Source organism: Periplaneta americana, chromosome 4, assembly GCF_040183065.1.
Source record: "Periplaneta americana isolate PAMFEO1 chromosome 4, P.americana_PAMFEO1_priV1, whole genome shotgun sequence".
NCBI classification, from domain to species: Eukaryota; Metazoa; Arthropoda; class Insecta; order Blattodea; family Blattidae; genus Periplaneta; species Periplaneta americana.
This window is the reverse complement of record NC_091120.1, coordinates 127,844,468-127,862,961: the sequence shown is the minus strand read 5'-3', so window position 1 is coordinate 127,862,961 and position 18,494 is coordinate 127,844,468. Positions and strand designations below refer to the sequence as shown.

The window sequence follows — 18,494 nt, the reverse complement described above, 5'->3', positions numbered from 1 at the left end:
GAACTTTAATTTCTTTTAAATTTAAATTAGAAAAATATCTGATGATGAGTTGCCAGACCTAACGTGTTACAAACATTTAATGCAATGTATTCCACTGTATTTATTTTTATTTTTGTTTATTATTTTTATTGTGTAATCATGTAAATCGTGTTTATTTATCACTGAACACCAATATGTATCTCACTGTGTTATTTTTTTATTATTATTAGTCAATTTTTTTTATTGTATACATTTTATTCAATTGTCGGTTTCTGGTTTAATTATGTGAACCCTACTTGTAATCTAATACTAATATGTATTCCAATGTGTTTATTTTTATTTTTACTGTGTACATTTTTTTATTGAATTGTCAGCTTCTGTTTTGGTGTGATTCGTATTTGATTCTAACAACATTAATATGTATTCCACTATGTTTATTTTTATTTTATGAGGTAAATTTTTATGTAACTACCTCTTTTGATCTCATTATGTACCTAAATCGTAGCAGTATGTAATTACTTGATTCCGATTCAGTTGTATGTTCAAGTTGTATGTTCAACTATGTAGGCAAGTTTTAATCCTGGTTGAGTGTAAGAGAAGGCCTTATGGTCTTCAATGTGCCAGGTTAAATAAAGTTATTATTATTATTATTATTATTATTACTATTATTATTATTATTATTACCATTACTATTACTATCACTATTATTATCATTATTATTACCATCATCATTAGTATTATTATTATTATTATTATTATTATTATTATTATTATTATTATTATTATTATTATTAGTCTTGCTTGCTCTCATTTTCAATGTTCAGTTCTATTAATCGTCTTGAGATTTTCTACCAAAATATTCGTGGACTTAATGCTACAGTTGATGAAATTTTTCAGAATATAGTGAGTAATAATGATCTCATTATCTGTCTCACTGAAACATGGTTATCTGAGTCAGTAATTAATTCTAATTTATTTCCAAATAACTATACTGTGTTTCGTGCAGATAGACTGTTTGAAGACACTAACAAAAAGAGAGGTGGTGGTGTCCTAACAGCGATTAGCAACCAGTTACCGTTTACTAAAAGGCGTTTTGACTTAGAAATTATTAGTGAATGCGTTTGGGTTGAAATTAAAATGACTGATGGTTTTAATCTGTTATTAGGTAACCATTATTTCTCTCCTGATACAGATCATATTCACTTAAAATCTTATCTTATTTTCTTGAAAAAAATCTTGACACTCATAATTTTAGAATAGTAATCCTTGGTGATTTTAATACTCCTGGTGTGGACTGGACAACTGGTTCTAATCTTAATGATACTCATTATTACTCTGAAATTAAGGCTAAGGGTTTATATTCCTCGTCCTGCCTTCTTGGATTAATTCAAATTAACTCTACCATTACGAGTAAAAAGCTTCTTGATTTGGTTTTTACTAATGACAAAAACAGTACAGTTAAACTTGCCGATCGCTCTCTAGTTTTAGAGAATATTTATCATCCATCTATCTCTGTTTATATTGAAGTAAAATTATCGTTACCGGAACACTCTCTAATCAGTTCTTATTTAAATTATTCTCAAGGTGATTATCTGAATCTTTATTCTATTCTATACAATTATAATTGGACTAGCATATATCAGACTACTGATGTAAACACTGCTGCTAATTCCTTGTCTCAAATTATAAATAATGCTATACGAGGCCTGTCTAAAAAGAATCCGACCTTTAGCCAGAAAAAATATTTCAAATACCTGACGGGGTTGGGACCCTAATCCCCTTCAAAGTAGGCCAAAAGTGCTTGCACACACTTAGCCCACCGATCCTTCCACTGCCAGAAACACCTCTGGAAGTCTTCTTTTGGAATGGTGTTCAGCTCCGTCGTCGCGTTCTGCATTATCTCTTCTCTACTCTCAAAATGGGATCCTTTCAGTGGTGTCTTCAATTTTGGAAACAACCAGAAGTCGCAAGGAGCCAGGTCTGGAGAGTAGGGAGGTTGGCGAACGGTTGTAATTCCATGTTTGGCCAAGAAAGTGTGGATCAATTGGGATGAATGTGCGGGGGCGTTGTCGTGATGCAAGTGCCAGTTGTTCACCGTCCACATGTCTGGTCTTTTGCGCCGAACTGCATCACGGAGTCGCCGGAGAACATCGTGATAGTACTCCTTTGTCACTGTTTGTCCTTCCAGTGCGTATTCGTGATGCACAATTCCACGGACATCAAAGAAAACAGTCAGCATTACCTTGATTTTGCTTTACACCTGCCGCGCTTTCTTCGGCCTTGGAGACTGGGATGCTTCCATTGCGACGACTGTCTTTTTGTTTCTGGGTCGTACCTGTACGCCCATGACTCATCTCCAGTTATCATGGTGTTCAGAAATCCAGGATCAGTGTTGGCGGTGTCCAGAAGGTCCTGTGCAACGTCACGACGGAGGTCTTTTTGTTCCAGGGACAACAACTTGGGCACGAATTTCGCAGCCACTCGGTTCATGTTCAAATCATCACGCAAAATTGCATGTGCAGAATCTTTACTCACTCCAACCTCTTCGGCAATCTCCCACACGGTCAAATGACGATCTGCCATCACCAAATTTCGCACCCTCTCAACAACAGCTGCACTCCGAGCAGTTTGGGGCTTGCCACAACGCTGCTCACTCTCCGCTGATGTGCGGCCATCTTTGAATCGGTTGAACCACTCCTTAATTTGTGTTACACCCATCGCATCTTCCCCAAACACCTGCTGAATCTTACGAATTGTTTGACTTTGAGAATCACCAAGCTTTTGATAAAATTTGATGCAGTATCTTTGCTCAATTCGTTCAGTCATCTTGCGAGAAAACTAAATCCGACATACACTTAGAACAGCACCTTACTTGGCGACCACAAGCGAATGCGGTGAAAAAATTCAAGCATGCTCATTACGGTTCCTCCTTCCACCGTGCACAGTGGCGCCACCTTAGAATCACTACTTTGTGCGGGAAAATTTAAGGTCAGATACTTTTTAGACAGGCCTCGTATCCCTTTGTGTCCCTGTCACCTTTGTTAAAAAATCGCACTATCCTAAATGGTTTTCAAACGATTTACGTCAGCTTATAAAGAAAAAAAATAAAGCTCATAAAAATTACAAAAAATATAAAACTAATCATCATTATCAATTTTTTTCTAATTTTACAAAACAAGTCAAAGCCATAATTAAATCTGATAAATTCAAATGGTTACAATTAATTGATGATAACCTGAAGCATGAACCAAATAAATTTTGGAAATATGTAGAAACTTTTCGAAAAACTAATAGCAATCCCACAGAATTAATAATAAATGGCGTTCACATCACAGATGAAAAAGAAATTGCAAATGCATTTGCTTGTCAATTTAAATCTGTTCAACAAAATTGTAACTCTAATTTCATTACTTATGATTCTAATATTACTGACTGTTTGTCCCTGCCTAATATTACATTCGATTGTGTAAATAAAGCTATTAAAAAGCTAAAGCCTAATAAATCTAAAGGTACTGATAACATTCCTAATTTTATAATCAAGGGTTGCTCTAATATTCTCATGCCTGTTTTAACTTTTATATTCAATCTTAGCTTAAAAACAGGAATTTACCCGTCACTTTGGAAGGAAGCATCCATTATTCCAGTTTTCAAAAATGGTAATAAAAACAGTGTTACTAATTACAGACCCATTTCTATTCTAAACAATTTTTCTAAAATTTAAAAAAAAATTATTCACAAACACATTTCATTTTATGTCAAAAATAAGATCAATTCGGCCCAACATGGATTTACAAGAGGGAAATCTACTACTACTAATTTAGTTTCCTATCTTAATCTCATAATGCCTATAGTTGAAAATCAAGGTCAAATTGACTCAATTTATTTTGATTTTAGCAAAGCATTTGATGTTGTTCCTCACAAAATTTTATTAAATAAATTAAGTAATTTTGGTCTCTCCACTAACTACGTTAATTGGTTTGAAAATTATTTAACAGATAGACAGTCTTGTGTTCGACTAGGTAATTCTCTCTCGGTTCCATTTAATAGTTTATGCGGAGTTCCTCAAGGGTGTACATTGGGACCTCTCCTATTTTTATTATTTATAAATGATATAAGTAAAAGAATAAGTTCTAGCTGCCTTTTATTTGCGGATGATCTCAAAATCTTTCGTAAAATTAATAGTTTGGTTGATTGTCAAATTCTTCAAAATGACATTAATTCAATTTCACAATGGTCTGTTGAAAATGGAATGAAAATTAATCAATCCAAAACTTTTGTTATTTCCTTCTCACGGAAAACTCTCACGGAAAACTATCTCCCTAAAATTTAACTATTCTCTCAGTAATGTCGTAATTACTAAGAAAGATTGTATTATAGATCTTGGTGTCCTACTTGATTCAAAATTATATTTCCATGATCATGTGCAATATATTTATACCCATTCATTAAGAATGCTTGGTCTAATTAGGTCTATAACTTATTCTTTTTCCACTCCTATGTGTTTATTAATTTTATACTATACGTTGGTTAGATCCAAGCTTGAATATGCATCTGTTGTATGGAACTCCATTACTTCCACTGACTCGGCCAAATTGGAGAATATTCAAAGAAAATTTATTTCCTTGTGTTCTTATAGATTTTTACCAAATTCCGATTATAACTATGAGATTAATTGCAAATATTTCAATTGCGGTAGTTTGTTCACCAGACGTCAGGATCTTGATTATTTATTTTTTTGTAAAGTCATTAAGGGTGATATTGATTGTGAATCTTTCATAAGCAATATCAGTCTTCGTATTCCTGCTAAGGGTTTAAGATTTCATAAATTGTTTTATAATAGGAATCCTAAATCTCTCTCTCCGGTCTGCAGATGTATTAAATATGCTAATTTGCATGGATTCAACTTGGATCCTTTTAATGTGTAGTATATCTTTGAGTTTTTATGTCAGTATTATTAATAATGCCATTTGTTAAGATATGTATCATACTATTCTTGTCAATTGCATATCTTTACAATATTACTCATATTATTCCAGGCTTCATTTTTTAATTAACTCACTGATCTAATTTTAATAATTATTTGTCCATTTATTTGTTGCATTTGGTCAATTGATTAATGTAGACTATTCCATTATTTCAATTATCTCATTGTACTAATTTTATAATTATTTATGCTATTCTACTCTGTTGCATTTGATCAATTATTGATGTAGACTATTATATTGTTTGTACTTCATCTCATTGCCATTTTCTATTATTCATGCTCATCATCATTTGTTGTTTTGTTCTGTTTTGTATCGTAATTGGCCTTGTGCTGTTGTTTTGCACGTTAATATTCTAAATAAATAAATACAGTAAATATATAAATAAATAAATATATTATTATTATTATTATTATTATTATTATTATTATTATTATTATTATTATTATTATAAAGTCCACTATACTCCACTGTAGTCTATTCAGTTATTGTCTTTGATGAGAAATGAGGGATATTTTGATCGGTGTTCATTATAGATGCCAGTTGCTAGTAGCCAGAGTTGGGGTGTATTCAATATATACTGCAGGGCTGTGTCTTCTGCATCTGGTACTGATGATTTTAATTTACTTCTTTTGTGGTTTATGGATGGACAGTATAGAAGAATGTGTTCCAGATCTTCATCATGATTATTACACCACAGACAAATAGAATTATCAGAAATCTGAAATCGGTGTAGGTACAATTGTGTTACAATGTGACTTGTTCTGGCTCTTGTTAAAAATGTTTGAACATGTCTGGGCAAGTTTTTGTACATTTCCAGGTCATTCGGTTCTTTTGTACGGACTGTAAAATTTTTCCTTTGTCAGAAGAGAGCCAATTGTTGACTCATAGGTTTATAAAATGAGATTTTACTGAAGCAAATGCACTGGATAGAGATATTCAGTTTTGCCTGTTTTGAAATATTATCGACTTTCTTGTTTCCAGGTACTGGTATACCACAATGACTAGGTATTCATTGAAATGTTATTTCCGTTTGGAGTTTTTTTAGTTTACTTAGTTGTTTCTGAATTGGAATAATTCTATATGTGTATAGGTTTGGTACATATTTAATTATATTAAATACAGCTGCCCTTTGAGTCAGTAAGTATGCAAATAGATTTTTCAGAAATTTGAGTAACACACTGAAGAGCAGTATCAATAGCTAGCAATTCAGTGTCAAGATTGGAAGAGGATGAACATGATATGAAGTAACTTTCTTGATATTTTGGAATATAATACCCTGCTCCTGATGTCCCATCATTAGGGTTTCGAGATCCATCTGCATAAATTTGAAGGTGATCCTTATATGTGCTGCAGAATAGTTCCATAGCATCTAACTTAAGAATGTATGGAGGATCATTTTTGGAATGATTTCCTGGAATTTGTATGCTATGTTTTGGAATCACTCATTTTCATGGGAATTCCGTTCACAACTGGAGTTTTAGCAATGAGTGCATCTGTGATATAGATTGGTATTTCTTCTTTGTTTATTTTATAGAAATTACACAGGATATTATCTGACAGTTTGAAGAACATCTGAGATCTGGATGAGGCTTGCAATTTTAAATGTACTTTTAGATCCTTTTGTAATACCTAGTGTCTGATTGGTTGAATATTACATTCAATTTCTAGGGCAACAGTTGATGTGGTTTTTGGTACTCCTAGGCATAATCTTAAGGCTGTTTTTTGAAGAACAGAATTTTTTTTTGATGAGTTGCTGATGCGCCTCTTCATATTTCACATCCATAGGTTAATTTTGATTGTATATAAGCATTATAAAACAGACGCAGTGTCGTGATATCTGATCCCCATTCTTTATTAGCTATGATCTTCAAGAGATTTAATCGTGGTAGACACTGCGAAGCAACATCGGTTAAATGTGTTTTCCATAAAAGTTTTTCATCAAAAATTAATCCTAGGATCTCAGGAGTTGGATTGTACTGAATTTCTTGATTATTCAAATAAATGTGAGGTTTATAGTTTTTTAAGCTATATCTTCTTGTGAAGACAGTATATTCAGTTTTTGATTGTGAGATAGATTCCATTTGGATGCCCAGTTACTGATATTATTTACAGCTGTCTGTATAACTCTTAATGATTCATTTGGATCGTTGTTCGTAGCCCATATTGTAACATCATCTGCATAGATACTTATTTTTACCTCAGGTGGAACAACATCAGATAAGTCATGTAGCCTAACATTATATTAAATAAATTTGGGCTTAAAACAGAAGCTTGAGGTATACCATCTGTAATTTTTTGGATAAAGATAAATTATTTTCTGAGGTTTGAATTGTTCTTTCATTAAGAAAAGAATGTAGAAATCTTAGCATTCTGCCTTTGATGCAAAGTTTCATAGATTGTAATAAAATGGATCTGTGTGTAGTATTATCAATTACCTAGAAATATTGCCAGTTGTTCTAAAACTTCATACATTTATATGTTCAGCCAAAATTCCAAAATAGATTTTTCCCAACACTGAGAGCAGTGAAATTCCATGATTGTTGTTTACATCATTGATGCTTCCTTTGCCCTTGTAAACTGGATGTATAACACTAGTAGCTGTCTTCCATGCTTTGGGTTCTATTTCTGTAGTCATTAACTTCATTAAATAATTTAACTAAAAATACTGAAATATTTATATTACTCTCTCTTTTACAAAAAAAAAAAAGCTTCCAATATTCTCCTGGTATATCATCCAATCCGACAGTTTTCACATTTTCTAATTTCTTAATCTACTTACCAACTTATATTTCTGTAATACTGATATCTAAAATGATTAAGAAAAATAACATTACCTGCAAGATTGCTCTCTGAATCTCGTTTGGATTGAGAGCATGAGAATGAGGTAGACAAGAGAGCGCCAATTCTGCTGCAGCTCGTACAATGTTAGGGTCACAACCTCGTGAAGCCCTGTCTGCAATGCTCACTGCCTCAGGAGGAGTCAGGTGTCCCTCCCAAGTTTCAATAAGGAAGGAAATGGCAGGAGCGCCAATCTCCATTGCCTGACCTAAAATATACAAGAAAAATTATGGAAGTATAGTAGGGTGCCCACAAGTCTTTCCAAGTAGTTCAGTGCTAGAGTGTGGGTTCATTCAGTGGACTGAGGTTCGATCATCAATATTCAATGGAATAATAATCATGGTTGGACAAGAGAAGAGGTCAAGGATGACTTTTTTTTTCGGGATTGTCTCACTTACCCCAAGTTTACAAATTTCATTCCACCAACACTCTCTTCACCTCATTTCATACCATTTAATTTCACAGAAAAATATGACACACAATGATGCAAAAGCTTACATGATGTCAGATGAAGCTGACCAGCTATATGCTTCCAATATATATTGCTCATGACCATATGCTACTGTCCAGTTGGTGGCACTTGCTAGTACAGAGAAATTGTTCAAATCGAAACCTGGATAATCCGGAATTCTGTCTATTTCGGAACAATTTATTGGTCCCGTCGAAATTCGTATGTATTATGTGTAATTTTTCCTGAATAAAATGGAAATTGTCCAACGTGGAAACGGAAACTACCTGCTACTGTTCAAAATGGAAATAATATTTTGGGCACACTACTTTAATGTAAACTATATTTTGAAACAGCACTTAATTTCAAGGAATATACGAAATATATATAGGTCACTAAGATTAAAACAAGTTTTCTTTGCAAAATTTTAGAGGGTACGAGCGTGTGTTGACCTTCAGTCATCAATTTTATTACCCTGTTGACTAGGCAGGCGAGTCCCTTCAAAGATTTTCAATGCTTCACACCCATATACTGTCGTAGCTAGACAGAGCACAAGTGTAGTGATTTCCTGGTAAAAAAAAGTTGCGTAAAATGTGGCATTAAGTGATGAAGTAAAAGTTTTCGAGTTATAGGGAAATTAGAAACGAAGTATATGTGAAATAATTTTGAAGTTCTGTTGCGGAAAACTCAGGTGTGACACTTCAAAAACTGAAGATCATAATGAGTGAGTGGCCTGCGGCCAATATTGGTGACATAAAAGGAATAAGAAAGCAACTGTTTATATGGAAATAAATGAACTGTTGTGGGAGTGGGTTCTTCATGACCTTTCAAAGAACATGCCAATTTCTGGATCTATTCTGCAAAGCAAGCCGTTGAACTGGCAAAGAAATTAGATAAACCAGAATTCAAAGCTTCTAATGGGTGGCTTCTAGTCCAATTAATGTGCAGTGATATACAGTACAGTATTATAGTATAGTATTTATTTATTTATTTATTTATTCTGGTGTAGTTAAAGCCATCAGGCCTTCTCTTCCACAACACCAGGAATACAAATACAGTATATAGTATTCTATATTTAACTCTATTAAATATAGAATATAACCTAAATTTAACAGAAGAAATACTGAAATCAGAAGTAAACACTGAAATACTGAAACAGTTGTCTTTAGAGACAATTAATATTAGGTACCCTGCACAAAACTGGCTTCATTTATACACTGACAGATCCTTGATCTCCAGAGAACAAGGTGCCGGTGCAGGTGATACGTGCTGTCTCTTCTCACTTTATAGATCTCTTGGATATGGAACAACAAGTTTTGATGGTGAAATCATTGCAATAAGTGAATGTCTCAGGAATCTTCTATGCCACATCAATAAATTTAGGAATGCAGTTATATTGTCAGACTCCAAAGCAGCTATTCTATCAATCGTCTCTAAACACACACCTTTATCTCAAACAACAAAAATAACTAAAATGCACTCTCAATTAATATCACTCAATAAAAGAATTGTTTTCCAATGGATACCATCTCATTGTGGAATCCTGGGAAACGAGAATGTGGATGCTTTAGCAAAGAAGGGCAGCACTGCTACTTACAGACCTGTTACTAAATCTACGTATTACTCTGTGAAGAGATTTATTAAATCTACATACTTAAGACTTCAACAAACAAAATTTGATACTCAATCCCAAGGGAAAAAATGGAACTCTCTGCATCAAAATCCACAGTTAATTCCCGATTTACCACGAAAATCGTTTGTAGCTGCATTTAGATTGGCAACAGGCCATGATTGTTTGGCCAAACACCTGCATAGAATTGGAATATATCAGTCCCCTAACTGTCCATTGTGCGACTGAAACCAAGAAATTGATTCGGAACACCTCAAAATCTGTGCTTCAGTGGCTGGTCATGACAATATCTTTGAAAAATATTGGAGTGCAAGAGGTCAAATGACTTTATTGTCAAATGCCTGGCATTATAAAACAACAACATAGTATAGGGTTAGATATTAAATTGAATGAGATTAGTAAACTTTAGTAGAATGATTAATGAACGAGTTATGATACTATTTGTACAGAAAGTGAGATTTTAATGAAGATGATTCACCAACGGAATAAGCGACAGAAAGCTTATTTAATGTAAGTAGTGTTAAATGGAATATTTTGCACTTCTTGCAGTTTGCGGTATGCCATTTTGTTTTTCATGTACACGAATGATAAAATATTTCATTTTAATTTCACACCTGAATAATACGGAAACCGTTTTACTGTATACTGTATGTATATGGAGATATACTAACTATTAGGAACCTTTCTTAGCATATCTTTGGAAGACCATCCATAGGGTTCTCTCACTTCGTCTCACTCTTCCCTTCCTGGAGGGAGTCAAGTACACATAATAAACCGAGTAATGGTCGCAGTGCAGAAGGATTCTGGCTACTCTCCCTAGATGAATAAAGAACACAGGAAGCCAACTACAACAACTCAAACATAAAAAAAAACCGCTATAGCACATTTTCGAATGGTTACGTATACCATGTCTACACAGAAGCTACCTAGGTACTCAGTTGGCAATGGCACTGGTTTATAATGGCTGTGGATCCGAATTCAAATCTTGTCAATGGCAGAGTTGTATTCATGGTGGACAAAGTCAAGGTTCCGATATTTTTCTCGGGGTTCTTCGTTTTTCTTCATCATTCAGTCAATTCTGTCCACAATTCCGTTTTTCATTATCATCTCCATCTCGAAAAAAGGCATCTCCTGTGTTTACAGGTGAGCTGTCCACCATGGTGAGTGTTTCTAATGGTTTGTCCTCAGACTGTTGATGATAGTGGTGGATTCTAGGTGACTCATAGGTCTGTATAAGAGACATTGAAGCTCGCTCAGGACCTTTCCCCTGACGGATATATGATACAGACCATATAAATCTCTGAGGTACAGCACACCACCACCACCAGAAGTAAGGTATTTGGATTTGAAGGCTGGAGAGAAATGCAATGTTGGCAGATGGTGGGGCTGGCTTAGAAGCCTATTTGGACTGAAGTGCTCAGAGATGCTCTATGTTGCACCCGATAAGCACTTTATACCTCTATACCTCTATGGCTGCATAGCTGAATATTTATATACCCACGTCCATATTATCTGGAAACAAGTGTCATAAAATTAACCATGCACCAGATCTTACTCATTCTGTATTGAGTCTGCACTGCTATTGACAAGCGAGCACTCTCCTTCAGTTACTGTTAGTGAGAAGTAAAGTGGTCATGTATACCTTGGAACAAGGAATTTTCATATGATTTCTTGTGGAGTAAGGTGCACCGTCAGTCAAACAGCTAGAGCGTGAGTTTTCACGTCACTGGTAACCGGGTTTGATTATCGGCGGGTCCAACTGGAATTTGTGTTGGACAAAGATGGTGTTTGGTGGTAGATTTTCGCGAGGTACTCCCGTTTTCCTTATCGCCATTCCACCACTACTCTATTAATCAGCATATGGTGTCACGTAGTTTGCTTCCAAAGGTGCACCAAGAACAATGCCTTCGTAGTGATTGAAATAACTACAAGCTTTGGCGTGTTGTCCAGTAGCTGGAGACGCTTGGGTAAATGAAGGAAGTCAAATGCCTGCCATTAGTTAAAATGTGTATGTATGTATGTATGTATGTATGTATGTATGTATGTATGTATGTATGTATGTATGTATGTATGTATGTATATTTTTTTTCTTGTGGTGTATGTATCATGCAGAAGATGTCAAAGAAAATTTCATAGCAAACACACAAAATTAATAATGCTAAGTACATCTAGTATGTATTTACTAATTAATGAGAAAAGTTCCCTTACATGATGTGAAAATCGGAGTTTTGTATCCAATGTGCATAGAATAATCAGACTATTGTTTCAAGAGAAAGATTTCTATACTGCAGAAATGCGTAACAGGTGTGCAACGTTTGAAAATTTGTACTTACAAAAAATAAGCTATTCAGTAAGATATTATTAAGTTTCAAGGTATATGTGGTGAGAATATCTCAACAGAACAATATTACACTAAAGACCTTTATGTGATTTTGAAAGCAGGTAAGCTGAGAAAAATCAGCTGTTCACTTTTTCGATACAAGGGAAGAAATCCATGTTTCTTATCTAGCAAATAATAATAATACGAACTGTACACTTTCTTTCTTGTTCTTCTTTTTTAACTGTATATTTAACGACACTGTATCAACTCCGTGGTTATGTAGCATTGGTGGAATTGGTGGAAATGAGAATGTATTTGGCGAGAAGAGACTGAGGATTGGCTGTGGATGATCTGACACTCACATTTGGGAAAAATCTCAGAAAAAACACATCAGATAATCGGCCCAAGCAGAATTTGAACTGATGCTCAAGTGCAGTCTTGGATCAGAAACCAGCTCCTTACCCTTGAGCTATACTGGTGGTTTACACTTTCTTATAAATGCGTTTCTATATCTTTGCTGCTACTTCTATCTGTCAATGATACTCCAATAGAAATACATGTTTCTTCTAGTCATCTTATACTGTCTGTTTTTGACATCCATGTCTATAATAATGCAGCCAAACTCCAGCACAACACAAAATTTCTGTTGTGCCTTACATCACATATAAGAATGTACAAGACTTACACCTATCTATCTTGTGCATGATGCCCTGTTGAAAAATTATTAATTCATCTCGAGTCATTTCTCCTAGTTTTATCTACTCAACTTCCTCCTGGTTGCATCTGATAATACATAAGGAAACAATGAGAACAAGGGGAACACAAAGATAACAAAGGAAATAAAAGGATAACAGGGGAAGACAACGAGAACAAGGGGAAGGTAAGGAGAATAAGGCGATCACAAGGAGAACAATGAGAATACAATAAAAACAATTGCAAGACGAGGAGAATATGGGAAATACAAGGAGAACAAGTTATCAGGTTGAATTTTTATGTGATCGTCAGTTCCAAAGTTAACTCCTCCATACCTAGTGTGGGGAAAGACATGTCAAGACTGGTGCTTTACTGTTGAGCTGGTGTGCCTACGATCATAACATAGGTTATGACATCCATTTTTTTCACCACTGTGCTTTAAGATTGGTTTGAATTATTTTGTGTAATCATAACCCAATTTACAGGCAGGATACTATTTTTAGGTAAGTGCCTTGGCACACTTTTTAATTTATGTATGGAGCTGATAAAATAATAAACTATTTCAAGAACACAACACATTAAATTCGCTATCAGATCTGTAATAATAAATAAATAAAGTTTCAGTTTTACCATACCTGTGATCCAGGACACATGAGAAGAGTAGGTGCGACTGAGCCAGTTTGGACTGACACAGTTGTGGAGACCAAGAGCATACAATCCAATTTGGAAGGCACAGATGTGGAGTGCTCGATGGGGACCGTGGTGGTTCTGTGATGTCGATGCCTGTGTGAACAGTGACGTGCTACTGTTGCCCCCAGCTTTCGTAAGCACTGTTTTTGCTAGCTCAAACATGAAGTGTGCACCTGCTTCTGATGGCTGGTTCGGTATTGATGGGTATGCTCGTTTACCTTTGAATCTGCCATCAGCAAACAAATTTACTAGTTGTAAATCTTATTACTGTTGTGATTTATCAAAAGAGTCCTAGGTAATAACATCCCAAATTTCAGGATCAGAGAATTTCGCATTGCTAAAACTAGGCTTAAAGTTAGTATAAAGAATAATTAAAGTGTTATTTTAAATATGTCGTTTCATATTTAAGAGAATACACATTTTTCTTAGTATTAATATTGTATTATCATTATATGAAGTATAGACAGGTAGCATTATGATGCTGTAGAAACACATTTCGATAGTTTTCAAGGAAATATATTTTTTCTGCATTCTCCATACCAAGAAAATGGTTTTTGGTAAGTTGTCTGTCTTTATATTACAGTGATTTTTCTTAAACTAATAGACATACATTTTGTTCACATTCTGGATATACAAGTCAATTTTACTAAACATTTACTGATCTTTATTAAAAAGAAAATAAAATGGCGATTTACTAAAAACAGATTTAAAGGGTTTTTTTCTTCTTGAATTAATTTCCTCTGTGACAAATGAAATGTTGTATCAGAGACATTAAGGCATGCCTATGGCTCAAAATTGTAATTTTTTAACCAATTTCTTTAAAACTTTTATAGTAAATCTACTGTCATTAAAATAAAGAAATGTAATTTCATAGAATTTTCAAAAAAATTCTGGGAGGACTGCAACAATTTTTAAGTGAAAAAAAGAAACTGTCAACATAAAAATAATTCTAGGATCCTTGAAAACAATTCAATTAAAGAAAACTACCGTAAGTGATTAAATGATTTCTTGAAATGTAAGAAAGAGCTGGTAGTAAAGTAATTTAATGATCTCTAAACAGCCTCCTGCTAGAACTTTTTTCTCATAGTGGCAAAATAATTAATGCTTAAATTGCTCTCTGATATCCATATCTATGTGGTTATGTTAATTATTTTAGTATACAATCATTTCCATTTAAAAAGCTTTAATTTGGTGCAAGACTGAAGTTTCTAGCTCAATTGTAAGCTTTTTTTTTTTTTTGAAGCTTGAAAAATGTGGGAAAAATAGTTTCGAGAAAAAAAGGAAAGAAAGTCTACATAACCAGCCACAGTGCATGAGGAGTGGTCCTTTAAATATTTGTTGTTGCTGTTATTATTATGGGTCCCTATCATCATAGCATGGTGCGTCCTCAGGTTGCAGATAGAGGAGATGGCCTCCAGAAATGGAGAGTAGCTATGAATATATTGAATAAGCAGTCGTGGACAGCCGGTAAAGAGTGGTCCTCCAGCTTGGGGGTTGCGCGAAGGGCTAACAACCCATCATCGCAAAAAACAGCTTGTTGCGAAACCATACAATAAGCCTCGGAATGGACTGATTCTTTGGCACGACCACAGCATGGAGAAAGTTACACAACGCAGAACTGCATGCATTGTATGCTTCACCTGACATAATTAGGAACATTAAATACAGACGTTTGAGATGGGCAGGGCATGCAGCACATATGGGCGAATCCAGAAATGCATATAGAGTGTTAGGTGGGAGGCCGGAGGGAAAAAGACCTTTGGGGAGGCCGAGATGTAGATGGGAGGATAGTATTAAAATGGATTTGAAGGAGGTGGGATATGATGATAGAGACTGGATTAATCTTGCATAGGATAGGGACTGATGGCAGATTTATGTGAGGGTGGTAATGAACCTGTGGGTTCCTTAAAAGCCATTTGTAAGTAAGTAAGTTATTATGGTGGCAGAACCATCATAAACTATATTTTTTTTAAACTAGATACATTAGCACTTCAACTGATATTAAAAAAACTGGTCAAAAAATGTACTTTCAAATATTTATGCATGCTTTAAATATTGCCTACTTGGCATTTTGAGTAAGAAATGGCATAGGCCTAAACATAATATGTAACTACGCCACTTTTTTTGTGCCAATGACTGTTCCTTGTAATAGAGAATGCCTGTTTCAATGTGGACAATACTTTGAATGGGCCAGCAATAAACAAATCAATCAATCAATCTTCTAAATGTATCCAGCTGTTTGCTGACAACATAAAACCCACTATAGTCCACTGTAGTCTATTCAGTTGTTGTTTTTCACGAGAAATGAGGGGTATTTTGATCGGTGTTCATTATAGATGTCTGTTGCTAGTAGCCAGAGTTGGGGTGTAGGCAATATATACTGCAGGGCTGTGTCTTCTGCAACTGGTACTGATGATTTTAATTTACTTCTTTTGTGGTTTATGGATGGACAGTATAGAAGAATGTGTTCCAGATCTTCATCATGATTATAGCAATAAACAAAGGGAGTTTCTCATTTTCAAAGCTGAAAATACTACACTTAAAGAAATATTGAAAATCAGTAAAATACTAGACACAGTGTTCAATGTGTCTCATTAGCGACATATTACAATGTTCTAGTGGCAATTATATTAATTTGTTCCAGCATTTGTGTTAATCTGCTGTTACCTATCCATTAAATTTGCTAATAATATGATGTTCAGTGTTCAATTTATGAAGATAATTGGGTCAGTGTCTCCTCTGCAATACTGGCTGCATACTATTTCATTCTACCCGGTAATTCTTTCTGGGAAACTTTCATTTCTTTCCAATCAAGAAATGGATTCGGAACACCTTAAAATCTGTGCTTCAGTGGCTGACCATGACAATATCTTTGAAAAATATTAGAGTGCAAGAGGTCAATGACTTTATTGTCAAACACCTGGCATTAGAAAACAACATTTCTTTCCAAATGCAATATGTTCCACTCAGTTATCAAGTACATACAATTTACATTGTCCTGTTTATTAAATACATTACAACTTTATTTTAAAATGTCGTACCTAGATGCCTCTTTGGTGCGAGTGGACGTCACTTGTTGCACAGAGTTGGTGGGCCCTGGGGTGGCGGCTGTGGCTGCTGCTGGACTACTGAGGGACAGGGTGGCCAACCCCTGCTCCACCTCAGCACTGGTTGAGCTATGTGGACGGCTACTCGGACCTGCTGCTAGAAAAAAACAATTAAAATTAAGAAAAATATAATGCACCATGGGTATGGGTGGTGGTGATGGTGGTGGTGGTGGTGGTGGTGGTGGTGGTGGTGGTGGTGGTGGTGGTGGTGGTGGTGGTGGTGGTGGTGGTGGTGTTGGTGGTGGTGGCATCAGCGGTGGGGATGATGGAAAAATATTGCAAACTAGCAGGAGAAATGGATATTTCTGGCAAAGATCTTCTCTTACTGTCCTTTTCTACAAGAAATTCCACTTGGATTCGTTAGGATTTGAATCTTCTCTCTGGCTTACAAAGAAAATGCTTTATTTGTTTTTTGGTCCTTGTAGCAAACAACAAAACAATAGACCTATCAATTCAATCTGTCAATATCTTTTTATCAGCTGAACAAAAATGAAATAAAATACTGTTTCTTTTAGCAGGGTAACTCAACGTGCATACATCTAATCAGATGATGAGCATTTTAAATGAATTTTTTGGATATCAAATAATATCGAAAGAACTCTAGCCACCTCAATCCCCTGGCCTGACTCCTTCAGATTGTTTTGCGTGGAGGGAGAGGAGAGGCACAGTAAAATCTGTTGTATATAAAAATAAATAATTGACGAACTTAAAACTCGATTACACCAGAAACACTAGAGAAAGTATTCAGAAATAAGTGCAAAATGGTGAATCTCTGTCTCGAACAACGATGTCAGCATTTCCAGCATCTTCTGTAAGATAAGTGAACGTATTCTACGTAATCAGAAATAAAATCCCACATTACAATCATGCAGAAAATAAACACAAATAATACAATTCAGTTATTAACTGTGTGCAGAGAGGAGCCAGTCATGCTGCCAACTTAAATGTCATTTCTATAGCAAGTCACTACTGTGGAGAGACTAAATGTATGCAATGTAGATATAACCATCAAGATCTTCAAATTTAATAAAGTAACAGTTGCAATAAATCAAGTTTTGAAAACATCTCCAGTGTGGAAGCATACCAGATTATGAACAGAGCTAATACGAAAATAAGCAAAAGGAAAACATTTAGTCAATCGTTAAAGCAAATATGAAACGAATGAATAACTAAAACATTATCAGCCATTAAAGAAAACTGAAAATATATAAAAATCCTCAGGTGGCCAATATTTTGTTTATGGTAATGAAACATGGACAAAAGAAGTGTATACCTTATATCAGCAGTTTAAATTAAGTTTATGAGAAGAATACATGCTGTTGGGCCACAGATGCCACAGATGGTTTGAAGATATGCTGTAACAACTCAAAATGCAACATACTGTACATTAACATCTAAAGAACACATTCAAAGAATGAGTCTCCCTGAAATACCAAAATTTATATTTTCTTATACTACGAAAAGTCACAGAAAAATGAAAAGACATCTAAAGATAGGGCTACAACCATGGTGGTAGTCGTGGCGGAGTTGACAGGGGCGGCAGTGGCATAAGAGTGGTGGTGATGAAAATTTTTAATTAAAATCTGAGGCCTATTACATAAAAAGTTGATGTAATGAAATTTGTATTTTTAAGGAGGCTATTCAGTGATCTTTATATGAAACGAGTCGAAGTCAGGATAGGAGCGTGGCAGGGAGCGTGATTTCACATTCTTCCAACAGGATTCAGCCACAGCTCACATTGCCGATATTTCGATGCAGGAAACTGAACGTATGTTCTAGGACAGAATTAATAATAGGCATTTGT

At 34.9% G+C, this 18,494-nt stretch overlaps 1 protein-coding gene across 1 annotated transcript in view; it reads right to left on the bottom strand.

The window, feature by feature from the left end:
• The window catches only part of Dora (zinc finger SWIM domain-containing dorado), a 260,924-nt gene that overhangs the window by 67,874 nt on the left and 174,556 nt on the right, over positions 1-18,494 (bottom strand). Inside the window, exons 16-18 of the mRNA XM_069825149.1 lie at positions 16,625-16,787; positions 13,529-13,809; positions 7,799-8,010 (exon numbers count right to left, since the gene is read on the bottom strand). Of these exons, the coding sequence (XP_069681250.1) occupies positions 7,799-8,010; positions 13,529-13,809; positions 16,625-16,787 (656 nt within the window). The remainder of the gene's footprint in view (positions 1-7,798; positions 8,011-13,528; positions 13,810-16,624; positions 16,788-18,494) is intronic.